Raw genomic sequence first — 13,034 nt, 5'->3', positions numbered from 1 at the left:
AGACCGCAGCTGGTGAGTTGCTTCGCTTCACCCAAGCTCCTCCGCGTGCCTCTTCGAGGCAAACCGTTCTATACACCCACGCCTTGTGGGATCGCCTTGGAGAAAAGGGCCGGGCCATCTGCGAGAGGTCTGTTGAAAAGCCTCTGTTGACGTTCCCTTCTTTTCCTCTTTTTTTTTGCTCTTACTTTCGGCTCTCTCTCCCCCTCTCTCCGCACGCGCCAGGTGTGGATCGGTGTCTGTTTGACTGGTGTTCCGTGATGATTCCACTGAAGCTTGCCCCGCCGCGACGACCTCCCGCGAAACAGCCGATGTCCTCCGCAAAGCAGATGCAGTACTTGAGCCAGCAGCAGGTGCAGATGGCGCGTATGCTGCAGCAGCACACGCGTGATCGGCGCACCTACATTGTCCGCTCCATCCTGCTCTTCGTTACCCTCACAGTAATGACGGGCTACGGCTACTATTCATATGGCGTTATTGTAGCCCTCACCGTTCTCATCGGTGGATGGTTGATGGGATGGCTGGAGCTCTTGCAGATTGTGCTCGCATGGGTGGCCCGCAACGCTGGGCAGCCCAACTTCGATGAGCTGCTGCGCCGCGCTGACATCATGAGTGAGCCGATGAAGGAAAAGGAGAGCGTCAGCGGGGAGAACGAGTTCCTGGAGTACGGCTCAAGTAGTATGCAAGGATGGCGTCGCTCCATGGAGGACGCGCACACGTTGCTGCTCCTCGAGAAGGGCGGGTTCTTCGGCGTTTACGATGGCCACAGCGGGGCCGCGACGGCGAAGTACTGCGGCGAGTACATGTTTCAGTTTGTCCATCAGACAAAGGCGTTCATGAAAGGCGAAATCTCGAAGGCCCTCTACGACGGCTTTATTGCGATTGACAAGTATCTGCACTCTATCCCGAGTTTTGAGCGCGGCGGGTGTGCAGCTGTCGTGCTCTACTTAGACGGCGATGACGTGTACTGCGCGAACGCCGGCGATAGCCGCTGTGTCATGTGCCGCAACGGCAGCGTCGATGCGCTCAGCACGGATCACAAGCCTTTTCTACCATCCGAGCAGATGCGCATCGAGCGCGCCGGCTGCTACGTGCTTAACCGCCGTGTGAACGGTATGTTGGCTCTGAGTCGCGCCATCGGCGACTTTATGTTCAAAAACAACGCGCAGGTATCGTGGGAGATGCAGGCGGTGACGAGTGCGCCGGAGGTGCGGGTCACGAAGCTCAATCGCGACAAGGACGAGTTTGCCGTCTTGGCGTGCGACGGCATCTGGGATATCATGTCGAGCAAGCAGGTCGTGGACTTTGTGCGGCCGCGCATCCAGGAGCGTGTGCCACTTGGGAAGATCTGTGAGGAGCTGATGGATGCCTGTCTCTCCCCGCAGCCGTTCCGGCTCGGCTGCGACAACATGTCTGTTGTCATCGTGAAGTTCAAGCGCGGACCTCAAGGCGGTGCTCAAACTGCCCAGGCAACCATCACCGGCTCGCCACATATGGTGCCGCCCCGTCTGCCAGCCGCATCCGCATCCGTGGCGGACGACGACAGCACCGTCTCCGGCACGAATGATACTCGCTCGCACGCCGCCGTGTCGGAGGTGTCCAACGGCGTACTCTTGACACCTGGTACTGCAGGGAAGACAAGCACCGCAGCGGCTGACAAAGCAGCAGCATCGGGCCATAGAAAAGAGGGAGTCGGCTCTGTGGAGCCGAAAGAGTCGCCTCTGGTATCGCCAAAGGTCTCCTCCGCGAAGATGACCTCAGAGCCTTCCAGATCTGCGTTGACGAAAGCCTTGCACAGCTCCAGCAGCCATCAATCTGGCGAGGATGCACGTGACAGCCGAGACTGTGAGGACACGTCGAATGGGTCTTCTGCGGCGATGAGCTTCCACCCCAAGGTGCTGTCTCCCACCGGGTCCACGCCCGATTTCAACATGAGGGACAAGGGTGTTTAGGCGAGGCGTCGCCGCGGACCTGATACCCAGTGCTATCGCGTACAGACTTTATAGGGCTACATGTATGCTTCACAGCCCACGTTATGTGTGTGCGATTTGCTGAGACGATGATCGTGTTACGGAAGGTGCCTCGCAGGTAAGAAGACGAGAGCCTTCGGCCTGCGCGGCTGCGTATGCGTTTCTGTGTTGATAGAGACGTGCGGGTGTTGTGGTGTGGTTTCGTGCGCTGGCGCCCGTTGTCGCTGGAGGGCATAGGAAAGGATGAGGGAGCTCGTAGATACATGTGTGTGCATCTGTTCTTTTCCTGTATCGTGAGAGTTGCTGTATGTCCGCTGCCGAGCGATGTCCGATTCGCTTTCTGTTTTGCTTTCTTCGCTATTCATCTACCTGTCTTTGTCTGCTTGCCTATATTGCTTTTGTGTGATGTGAAGCACCGGACCCAACCGGCCCCCACCCTCACCCACTTTCTCCTTTTCCATCATCTCCCTCTTTCGCACTCTCCTCTCTTCCTCTTTCTATGCTGCATCGCAAGCGAAGGGCATCGCCCACTTAGTGGGTGAACTCTCCAGTACGCCGAAGGCGCGTGCCGGATTGCTCGCGCGTGCGTGTGTGCATGCAGTGAAGCGCTGTACTTTCGGGTGCACTCCAGCGCACACTGGCACAGACGCAATCAAACGACGTGGGAACCCTCCGGTGTTGTGCCTCTCCGGCAAGAATGAGACAATAAGACATTACAAGGTTAGTGACTGCGAGGTGTTTGAGGCACTCCATGGATGTGGATCGCCGTCCCCTTCCGCAGCTGTACAAGGGGAAAAGATGCGGCAAGTCAGAGCTGAGACTTTAACAAGAATTTATTCTGTGTGTGTGTGCGGTTGCTGCACGTCTTTTTCGTATTTTTGGCGTTTTTTTTATGAGAGCGACGCATACAGAGTGGCCGGTTCACTTGCAGCACAGACACAGACGCACACACACACACACACACACATAAGAGTACCTTTACCTCATCGCCTCTTCTTGCAACTTCCACGTGACACATCTCTCCTCTGTCCGTTGTAGTTGAAGCAGACAGGTATGTCACGGGCCCTTGTTGTTAACGTCCTCCAACACCTTTTTTTTCACTCGCCTGCTCGCTCGACATTGAGAAGGCCGCTGCGTCTTTTTCTTCCTCTATCTTGCGTGTGTATGCGTATGCGTGATTCTGTACTTGAACTGCAGTGCTCTGGCTGCGTCTCTTCTCTCTTGTGTTTTCGTCGGCATTTTCGACCCCCTGATGAACACCGATGACAGACGTGGGGGAGGGGGCTGCTGCAGTGCTCCGTACGTCACGGTCTTGCACACTCGCTCTGTGTATGGAGAAGCCAAGCAGCTCCTTCCTACTCCCCCCTCTCGCTGCCGAATGCCGAGCGGCGTCTGATGGTGACAGGGTCCAGCACCCACGACCTGGGGGAAGGGAGGGGGTGTCAGAGCGATGCACCGCCGCTGATGCCGGCGGTCCTGCCTTGTATGGCGGTGCAAACTTTTGCACCATCTATGTGATGGGCGACCTGCCAGCGTGACTCGAGCGTAACCCCCCCCCCGGCCCTCGCACTGCCTAGAGTTGTGGGGAGAGCCCGAGCCACACCCCGAGGGGGATGCACCACGAGTGGCGACCGGCACAAGGGGGAGCGGCGGTGAGGCGACCTGCGAGGGGCGGGGTGTAGGTGGGTAGTGTTCGAGGCAGACGCCCTACTCGGGTGATTGAGTCGGTGCATTGCTGTAACGCATGACTATAGCGCTTCTTCGCACCACGCGGATGAGGCCCGTGAAAGGCCTGGGCGGGAGGGAGGTTTGACGCTCATGCACGGTGGCAGAGAGTCGTCACGCCGCAGAGGAGAAAAAAGCAAACTTTGTTTGAAGGTCTGTTCGGTAGCGGTCAGTCTTCGGTTTCTTCCCGAGTTTTCGCCCTCCGCCTTTTTCTTTTTTTTTTGTCTGCTCGTTCACTGTTGTGTCTTTTGCTCATAACATTCTGCTCTCTCTGCGCCTGTGTCGTGAGCACATGCCTGGCTGTGCCTGTGTTGGGTGATGCCGTCGTCTTGTGTTGTATCGGTCTCGTGCGTGCGGCTTCTACCAGCCGTCGTAACCCTGAAGATGTGAGGCCTTGACATGTGACGTTTGTGCGTGCCCTATTTTTTATTCTTCGGGGTTGGGGGGGGGGCTGCTATCTGTCTGTCTGTGTCCATCTCTCTCCCTGTGCGGCGGTGGTGATGGTTTTGGTAGAGAGATGGAGGAAGGGAGCGGGGAGGGTGCTGTGTCCGTGTGTGTTCTCCTCTCGTTGTCTGCGTATGCGTGTGTGTGTCTCTCTGTCGCGAGTTTGAGTTTATGCTTATTTTTTACTTTGTTTTACTTCCCCCTGCGCTGTTCATTCCACAAAAACATGACAGCAATGAGAAGCACACGCACACACGCACACACCTCTCTACATATACATCTACATATGTATTAATTGCATACATATAGAAACGAAGAAGGCGGAAACGAGATGTGTTTGCTCATATCAGGTGCAGGAAGGAGACAACAAGAGAGAGAGAGTCAGGGAACGGGTGGGAAAGCAGGGGCGGTTTCTTCGATTTCGGCAACACACAAGTACAAAAAAAAAGGAAAACAAAGGAGGGAGGTGGAGGAAGAGAAGGAAACCTTTTGTGAGAGCGTGTGTGTGTTTGGGGGGGGGGAGGGGTACAACGACGCAAGCTCATGGAGCTGCACAGGCGACGCGGTGTCGTGTACCAATCACTCAGCTTCACCCAGCATTTCCCTCAAGACCGAGACACACAGACACACACGCACCCTGGTGCTGCGCGGTGAACGTCGCGCATGGGGACTGCGCTTTCACCGTTTCCCTTCGCGACGTCCCGCACGTGGCCCCACGGCCACGGACTTCAACGCCCGCTTCCATGTGATTTCCCGCCACGCCTTCCTTGTGCCTGCCCACTACTCCCCTTCTGCTCTTTTCCTTTACGGCGCGTCTGTCATGCGGGACTCGCACGCCCACCACCCGCCCTCTCTTTTGTCGGCCCGCGCGTCCCCGATCTGTCCAACTCAGCTCCACCTTCAAGCACACCTCTGCAACGTTGCCTTGCAACTCTACCAACATTCCGCAAGTTTGCTGCCGCGCGGTCTCCGTCTGCTTCTCGCTTCTGCTCTTCATCTTTGCCGTGTGTCCCCTTTCCCCATTGTGCCTGATTATGGAGGCTCCAACCGACAGCGACTCGATGCAGGTAGGGCCCGTGGCCGTTGGCCATGCGGATGGCGTGCTCACAATGCCGTCGGAGGACTTTGCCAGCCTGCACTTGCAGCCCATTCAAGACGACACGTGGATTCGCAACGCGGAGATTGTGCACATGGAGAACTTTGTGGAGACCGAGGATGGGAAGCGCATTAAACGAGAGATTCTGAGGGAGTACGTGGAGGAGAAGGAGCGCCAAGGCACTTTCCACCCTGATCCCATTCTGGAGGGTATGATATACCAGGAGAAATTCATGGAAGCATACCGCACGAATGGCCGCACCGTGGACGCCGACAAGGCGCAATCCTACCGCCTCAAGCTGTTGGAGAAGCATCGCCGCGCCCGCGCCATCGAGAACGCTGATATGTAAGGTAAGGAAAAGAAGGACGCTCGGAATCGCAGCACGGATTCGACCAGTACGGTGTTTATCCTGTGGTGATGATCGCTTCCCCTGCCCCCGTATTTTCTGGGCCCTCGCGCCGGAGTGGATGAACATGTGTCCGTGTAGCGTCGTGCCAGCTGTGGATCAGCTTCCCGATATGTTTTCATAGTTGCCTTTACTCGTAAAAGAACGGAAACAAAAAAAAAAGTACGTTCGCGCCTCCCTCCCTCCCTCCCCTCCACCGGGTCTTCCGCGTGGGCAATTTTTACCTTTTTTTCTGTTTCCTCGTCTAGTGCTATGATGCGTATGTGCTGCAGCACTAGTGCCGTCTGCACGCGTGAAAGAGATGATGCACGACACTCGCAGCACGGGAGCAAACACAGGCAAGGGCATGGCAAGCGGACGTCACACCACCATCCCGTTCAAGTAGGCCAGCACTCTCTGCTTTGGTTTTGGGTGCCCTCCCTTCTGCCTCCACCCACAGGCTGTTTCTCCTCTTTTACCTGTGTCTTTCCAAGCCTTGTACATTCCGAGTATCTTTATGATTCACTTCTTTCTTTTTTGTGGTTCGTTGAGCTCTTCGTTGATGTGTCTCCTCCTCTACTTTCTTTTTTTTTTGCATATTTTGCGATCGCTGCAAGGCATGCGCGCGTGTGCGTGTGCGTGTGCGTGTGTGCGTGTGTTCGTCTTGTGCTCCCCCTCCTTCTTTTCTTTTTCCTGATGTAGTGATCTTCTCGTTAAACGCAACATGCACGTGGAACACCGTAAGCAAGAAATGGTGTGCATGGGTGGTCTTATAAGCGTCGTTCCCCTCAGCGCATGCGGGGTGAAACACATGCCGATACACCCGTACGTGGAACATGCATTGTGCAAACAACAACAAGGAAGAAAAGGGCAAAACAGAAGAGGCTTTAGAGTACTTTCGCATCTTGTAATGCGGCCCGCTACCTTGCTGAGCAGGATGGCACGCGAGATGTGCCTGCTTTGCTCGCCTATTCCCTCTTCTCGAGACGCGGCAATCGTGCGGGTAAGGCTGGCAAGGGGCTACCGCGCTGGAGAAGGGGCTTCAGAGGCTGCCGTTTTGTACCGCCCAATAAATTAGACGCGCGCTACTTCCTGAGAGTCCCGGTCTCCTTGCTGGCGCGCTGCTTACCGCTCGTTGAACGCGCAGCCTACTTGCAGCGTTGTTGGCGCTAGACGAACGGATTCCGCTCCCTTCTGCCCTTCTCACTTCGTCTTTTGTACATCGTCTCTCCACATTCGTGCTCTTCCGCGGTGCTTGGGGTGACTGTCTTTTCCAGCACCTCCCGCTCGCGCCGGATCCGTAAGGGGACAATCCACCGAACAGCCACACAGCTTGTTTGCCGCACCCGCTGCAGGCGAGTAGAGCGACGTTATCAGCTCTGACCACCACCGTCATCGTGGACGTAGCCGTTCTCGATTCTTTGCTTTCGTTCTACGGAGACCTCCGGCTCTCCTGCCGTCACGACGCTACAGCTGTATCGCATTCCTCTCCGTAAACGCCTCGAAAACAGCGACAATGCCGGTGGCGCCGCTTCATCCAGAGCTCCAGCGCATGCTCAAAGAGAACCGTAGGGCCCGCGCTTTCGACCCGGGTGCGTGGATTGAGATGAAGTGCGCGAAGCTGAACGACTACATGCGCCGGTGCGGTCTGAAGGCCTGCGTGACGAGTGTCTCGGGCGGGATCGACTCGGCCGTCGTGCTCGCCATGTGTGCGCGCGCAATGCGGGCGCACAACAGCCCCATTAAGAAAAACGTGGGACTGTGCCAGCCCATCCACAGTAGTGACTGGGCACTGAGGAGGGGAAAGGAGAACATCGCCGCCTGCGGTGCGACGGAGGTCGTTGTTGACCAAACCGCCCTTCACACCGAACTCGTCACGCTTGTAGAGAAGGCTGTCGGCATTGACGGCGGCGCCTTTGCGCGTGGGCAGCTGCGCAGCTACATGCGTACCCCAACGGGCTTTTACGTGGCGCAGCTGCTCACCCAAGAAGGTACGCCGGCAGTTGTCATGGGCACCGGCAACAAGGACGAAGACTTTTACCTGGGCTACTTCTGCAAGGCTGGCGACGGTGTCGTGGATGTGCAGATCATCTCCGACCTACACAAGAGCGAGGTGTTTCTCGTCGCCGAGGTCCTTGGGGTGCCGGAGAACACGCGCCATGCGGCCCCATCCGCCGACCTCTGGGAGGCACAGACTGACGAGGATGAGCTGGGCTTCCCGTACGACTTTGTGGAGTTTTTTACGGAGTGGTACTTGAAACAGCTCGAGACGGCCAAGCTCGAATTCCTGAATAGCCTATCTGATGAGGCCCGAGACCAGTTTGAGCGGTACGTCGCCGCCTGCGAGCTCGTGCACCGCCGTAACGCGCACAAGCTGCAGGGCCAAGTGAACCTCTAAAGAAGGCTACTGTGGTCGTGCTGCTACTGGTCTCTTGTCGCATCGACGAAGCGGCATGTGCTGATGTGCTGGTCACTCTGCCGAGGTCATTTTTTTTTTATTTGCGGTACCTCGAATCACCGTCTGTATCGCGCGCGCCCACCCTCCTCCTCGCCCTTCTCTGTTGCTCCGCCGTCATTTTCGCGGCGAGCATTTCTGCTCCACGTGTGAGCATGGTACCCTGTGGTGATCCTGAGCATTGCATCCGGGAGGACGCTATCCGCTCATCGCTGGGCCTCTCGGCCTCGCCCTGCCCCCTTTTGCGTCTGCGCCTCTGACCACCGCAATGACTACGTCGACGATGTTGTTACTTCGCTCGTTCCTGCGTGTTCGTGGTGAGTGCGGCTATCGTTTGCTGCATGTGGGTCTCCCTTTCATCAAGACCACAAAGGTCTGATCAGGACAATCTGTACCCCAAGTGTCGAGTGCATCCATAGTTGCTCTGACGGTGCCGCGGATGGACGAGATCAAGTGGGTGGCTGACCTGCCTCAAGGTTCACCTCCGATCGCTGCAGCTCCAGCCCCGCGAGTGTGCCCTGTTTTCCTTTGTTCTCTTTTCAGGATCCGCGTCGCAAAGAGCTACTCCGCGGCACCTCTTTGAATCTCTCTCCCCCCCTCTCTCGGTTTTACGCATCTGGTCGTGCTCGCATCGATTTGCTCTACCCTGCCTCACCAACTGGGCCGACGTGCAGCGAGGGTGCTACTGGGGGGCAGCCGTGTACGCCCGCATCGACGCAGCACGCGAACTGAGCTGGCGAGCGCTTCGTGTGCAGAGGAAGTCAAGCTCCCCAGCTGCCGAGAACGTCTGGGCACGGGCAAACAACACAGGAAGCACAAGCGCGCATACATACACATACACACACAAAGTCAAACCATTCTTTGACTCTTGCCTCGAATCGCCGCTGCATAGATGGAGCCCAGCGCACTGGACACAGGGGGGAGCATGTTGAAAAGCGAGTCGAACCCTATCGTGGCTACATCACCGCCTAGGTCGCACTGGCTTACCTCCAGTTCCGCCTCTGCAACGCCAAGGGCGTCACCAATGCTGCAGCAAGAGGAGGAGAATTCGCAGTTGAATGCAACAAGTGAAAAGCTGACCGCGCAGCATCTGACACCACCTACAGGCCCCCGCGCACGTCGCCATCACAGTCGAGAAAGCAGCAGTGCTGAATCACGTGACTATGCCGATGAACTGGCTAGCAGCGCCTTTCAAGACTGCCGCAGCGGCGCACTGGTGCTCACAGCGTACTCGGCGCAGCAGCTGGCCTGCTACACGGATGCTATATCGTCCACGGCGAGGGACACAAGCGCTGGGTCGCCTGACATGCCGCGAATGCGCACCTTTCATCGCGCCGATAGCGACGATAATGATGGCAGCGAGGATCGCTCTGGCCACGAAGCCGAAACAGCAGATGACCCTGGTGACGCTACGAGTGATCCTGCTACCGAGCAAGACGCTACAATTGAAGCAATCGTACCTGTCGTCGACGATGACCCGGCAGTGCTGCCGCACGAAGCGCATGAGGAGGCGCAGGAGGTGGTGCGCGCTCGCCAGGGCACGGATGCGGTCTCTGAGGGCACCTCGTCGGACACCCCGGAGGGTGTGTGGGCGGCCCGCCACGAGAAGGAACGGCGGTCGGAGGGGCAACCGTCGATTGCGAGCAGCGACCTCAGCATCGGAGGTGCCAAGTCAGCAATACTGTCATCTGCGGCTTCTTCTTCGGCAGTCTCGCGGCATGCTGACTCAAGAGAGTGGGCTGCAACACGCAAGACGGCGCTGGAGCGACTGCGCGCGAACTTTGATCACCCATCCAGGACCGTCGCCTCCCTCGCTCCTCAGCGTCGATCATCGAGCCTGCTCGCGCAACGTGAACCCGGGAAGGCTCACGTGCTGCGCTTCCCGTCAGATGCGGTGATCAGTCGTGAGCGCGCCTTGCAGCCGTCTGACTCTTTCGAGGATCTTTCAAAGGTGCCCCTTTCCGGCGAGAGGGCAATGCCGTCGGAGACGCGAGGCCCTCCCCGTGCCGAGGGTAAGACAGCGGCGAGCATCCTTGGCGAGCTTCTCGGTGATTCCTGGATCGGCGACGCCGCCGTCGTAGGCCAGCTGTCACGATCACAAAAGGAGCCGGCAGCATATGGCAGCTTGAACGAGGGTGAGAGTCATGCATCGCTCAGCGAGAAGGTTGCCACGCCGGTGAAACCAGCAGCAGGATCAGCGGCAACGCCGGTGGCGACACAAAGTCTGAGCGGCAGCCGCTTCATCGTTCGCCCTGCGCTGAGCACCGATGTGAGTGGTATCAGCCCCATTAAGAAAGACGTGCCATCGATTCTGGCAGACCTGTACGGCACACCGGACACTAGGCCGCCGGCAGCGGCGATGCTGCAAACCCCTCCTGCTAGCTGGGCCACGACGACATCCCCTCCGTACGCACTCGGGAGGTGGAGTTTGCAAGGCGCTCTGGAGGCGATGCACGAACTATCCGCCGATGTGGCCACGGTGGACTTTCACACCGCGCAAACGGCGCCGTCCGCTGTCTCTGCGTCCGCAGAAGAGACCCGCGTTTGCGATCACGTGACCGTCGACGACACCGCCACCACCGAGGCCTCTGCAAGTGAGTGCCAGCACCCGCCTCAGAGCCTTTGCGCGAATCGAGTCGATCGCGCACCGCTTTTCGGCCAGCGGCTCGTGCGCTCTGGCGTCGTTCTCCTTCCCGACGACGGCGGTGGTGCCAGCTCAGGTTTCCAATCGGATGCGAAAGTGCCTCTGCCCACAGAGAGCGCGCCGAGATCCCGGGACTTGTCACGGGTGAACAGGTGGCGCTGCTCGGAGCGCCAGTCCCTGGCGCACGCGGAGCATTCCGTGGCGGAGGCGTCGGCGACCACACCTCCGCACGAGAACACGGCACTGACGCGGCCTGCGGAATGGCGGCAGCAGCGCGTCAAGGAGGAGCTGCGGGCCAAGGAGATGGCCGAGTGCACCTTCCAACCGCTTCTCTCGCCTGGCACGCGGGCCATGGTGCGACTTGCGCAGGAGCGGGAGTTGGAGAGAACGCTACAGGAAGAGGAGGACGGAGCAGAGGCGCAGGCTGCCGGAACGCGCCCCAGGTTGGCGCGACCCGACTCCCAGCAGCCATCTCTAGACGCTTCCACACTGAAAGCAACCCTACAGTCTGTGTACAAGCGTCTTTATCCAGCGGAGCTGTCGGCGGCGGCGTCACGTCGGCGAATCCTTGACCAGGAGATGGAGTACCGCCGTCTCGCGCGGGAGGAGCTGATTCTACTGCGACATCGCTGCGGCGTTGATCGACGCGCGCCTCGCTGCGCCCGCGGTGGCGGCGCGGCCCGCTCACGCGAGACATTCAGCTCTTTCATGAGCACCATCTTGCAGACAGACTGGGAGGAAGCCACTGCAGCGATAGCTTTACCACGGTTGGTTGCCGCGTCGTCATCGCCCACTCAGTCACGCATGAAAGGCAGCGCTGTGGCACCGGTGGCCGTAGTGCAGACATCATACATGTCGCCAATGGCCGTGGCGCTCTTGGAGGAGAAGAAGGCCAAGCGCAAGTACAACTCCAGGCGCCAAGCAGAAATGCACGGGCAACATGCTGAAGCGGGCGATGCAGAGGTGGGGGGCGGGGTTGGTCGCCGTGGCACAGCGCAGTCGCCGGCAGACAGCGGAGAGGCCACGCGCGCCGAGGAGAGCTTCCGCGTCGCCCTCTTTGATGAATTCCTTCTACGGCAGAATGCGTACTATTTTAACCGTTCGCGAACGGTGCGGGAACTGGAGAAGCAGATGACCCCCGTCTTCACCCCCAGGACAACAAATGCAAGCGCGCGGCTCGTGCAGAACATGGTGTCGAGGTCGCTCTTAAACGAGTCCATGGGCCCAGGGATGTCCTCTATTGTGGCACAGCGGGAGCGGCAGCGCGTTCCATTCACGTCGCTTTTTGTGAAGCAGCATGCCTCGCCGTACGTTGACCCGTGCACCTTCAAACCAAATATATCACCGGCGGCGCGCGCAGCCAGGGAGGAGGATCGCCGTCGCCAGCGCGCAAACAGGCAGGCCCCGGCAGTGCAGCAGCAGAGCTTCTTCGAGCGGCTTTACGCTGATGAGCAGCGCAGGGCGAAGCACCGCGAGGAGGCCAAAAAGCGCGCGGAGGCGAAGGAGGTGGAGGGGCTGACGTTTCAGCCAACGCTCAATGTGAAGTGCAACGCCCGCGTCCACTCTATGCTGAACCCTCGCAACTACCAGCCGTACCAGGCCTACCTGCTCGAGAAGCGTCAGTTGCTCGAGGCCAAACGCAAGGAGCAGGCGGAGGAGGCCCAGCAGGCTGAGGAAGACGTGTGCACCTTCCGTCCGCAGACTACAAAGAAGCCGGCGTACATTGCTAAAATGGCGAAGTGCTTCGGCGTGCTGCGACAGCAGGATGCTGAGTTTTAACTCAGTGCTGACCCTCGCAAGGGGGGCAGGGAAACCGACGCACGCAGCAGAGGGGCAAGGTAGGGCCTGCCGCAACGGACGGGACGAAGTGCTTTGCCTTCCTACCTGATCCGTGTGCAGCGCGCATCTGTGCCTCCGTGGATTCGCACGTCGTCGATTTCACCATAGAAGGCGGAGTGTGTGCGGGAGTGTAGACTTACTCTCATAGACGTTGCAGACGGCTGAGGAAGAATCAGACAGAGAACGAGACAGAGGGTTATTCCTCTGGCAGGGGCCCACGCGGCGCACTACACGACACCTCTCCGTCATTCTCTCATTCTCTCTCTGTGCTTTTTTTTTAATCTGTGTGTGTGTGTGTGCGTCAGTGTTGACTGCGTCGGCAGCCAGCATGCGTTTCAGTTCATGTGCGTCTGCCTGTTCCTGCTCACTGTCGTTTATCAGGAAGTGAGGCGACGAGAGAGAGAGCCACCGAAACCGGCTTTCTCTTGTCGCCTCTCTTCACCTCCTCGCACACACCATGACCTGTCGCTCCACATTGT

General features: G+C 58.5%; 4 protein-coding genes across 4 annotated transcripts; all 4 read left to right on the top strand.

The window, feature by feature from the left end:
- Positions 1 to 257: 257 nt before the first annotated feature.
- On the top strand, positions 258 to 1,949 carry LDBPK_321770 (protein phosphatase 2C, putative; the record flags this gene model as incomplete). The annotated part of the gene is made up of 1 exon (XM_003863545.1): positions 258 to 1,949. The coding sequence occupies one exon, from the start codon at positions 258 to 260 to the stop codon at positions 1,947 to 1,949; it is 1,692 nt and encodes a 563-aa protein (XP_003863593.1).
- Positions 1,950 to 5,170: 3,221 nt separating this feature from the next.
- LDBPK_321760 (hypothetical protein, conserved) lies at positions 5,171 to 5,581 on the top strand (the record flags this gene model as incomplete). The annotated part of the gene is made up of 1 exon (XM_003863544.1): positions 5,171 to 5,581. One exon carries the CDS (start codon positions 5,171 to 5,173, stop codon positions 5,579 to 5,581), a length of 411 nt encoding a protein of 136 aa, XP_003863592.1.
- A 1,552-nt stretch (positions 5,582 to 7,133) lies between these two features.
- Positions 7,134 to 8,015, top strand: LDBPK_321750 (NAD+ synthase, putative; the record flags this gene model as incomplete). The annotated part of the gene is made up of 1 exon (XM_003863543.1): positions 7,134 to 8,015. The coding sequence occupies one exon, from the start codon at positions 7,134 to 7,136 to the stop codon at positions 8,013 to 8,015; it is 882 nt and encodes a 293-aa protein (XP_003863591.1).
- A 982-nt stretch (positions 8,016 to 8,997) lies between these two features.
- LDBPK_321740 (hypothetical protein, conserved) lies at positions 8,998 to 12,495 on the top strand (the record flags this gene model as incomplete). Its single annotated transcript, XM_003863542.1, has 1 exon — positions 8,998 to 12,495. The coding sequence occupies one exon, from the start codon at positions 8,998 to 9,000 to the stop codon at positions 12,493 to 12,495; it is 3,498 nt and encodes a 1,165-aa protein (XP_003863590.1).
- Between the last annotated feature and the right edge of the window lie 539 nt (positions 12,496 to 13,034).

Source organism: Leishmania donovani, chromosome 32, assembly GCF_000227135.1.
Source record: "Leishmania donovani BPK282A1 complete genome, chromosome 32".
Taxonomy (NCBI): Eukaryota; Euglenozoa; class Kinetoplastea; order Trypanosomatida; family Trypanosomatidae; genus Leishmania; species Leishmania donovani.
The sequence above is the reverse complement of the archived record's forward strand: the minus strand, read 5'-3'. Positions and strand labels throughout refer to the sequence as shown.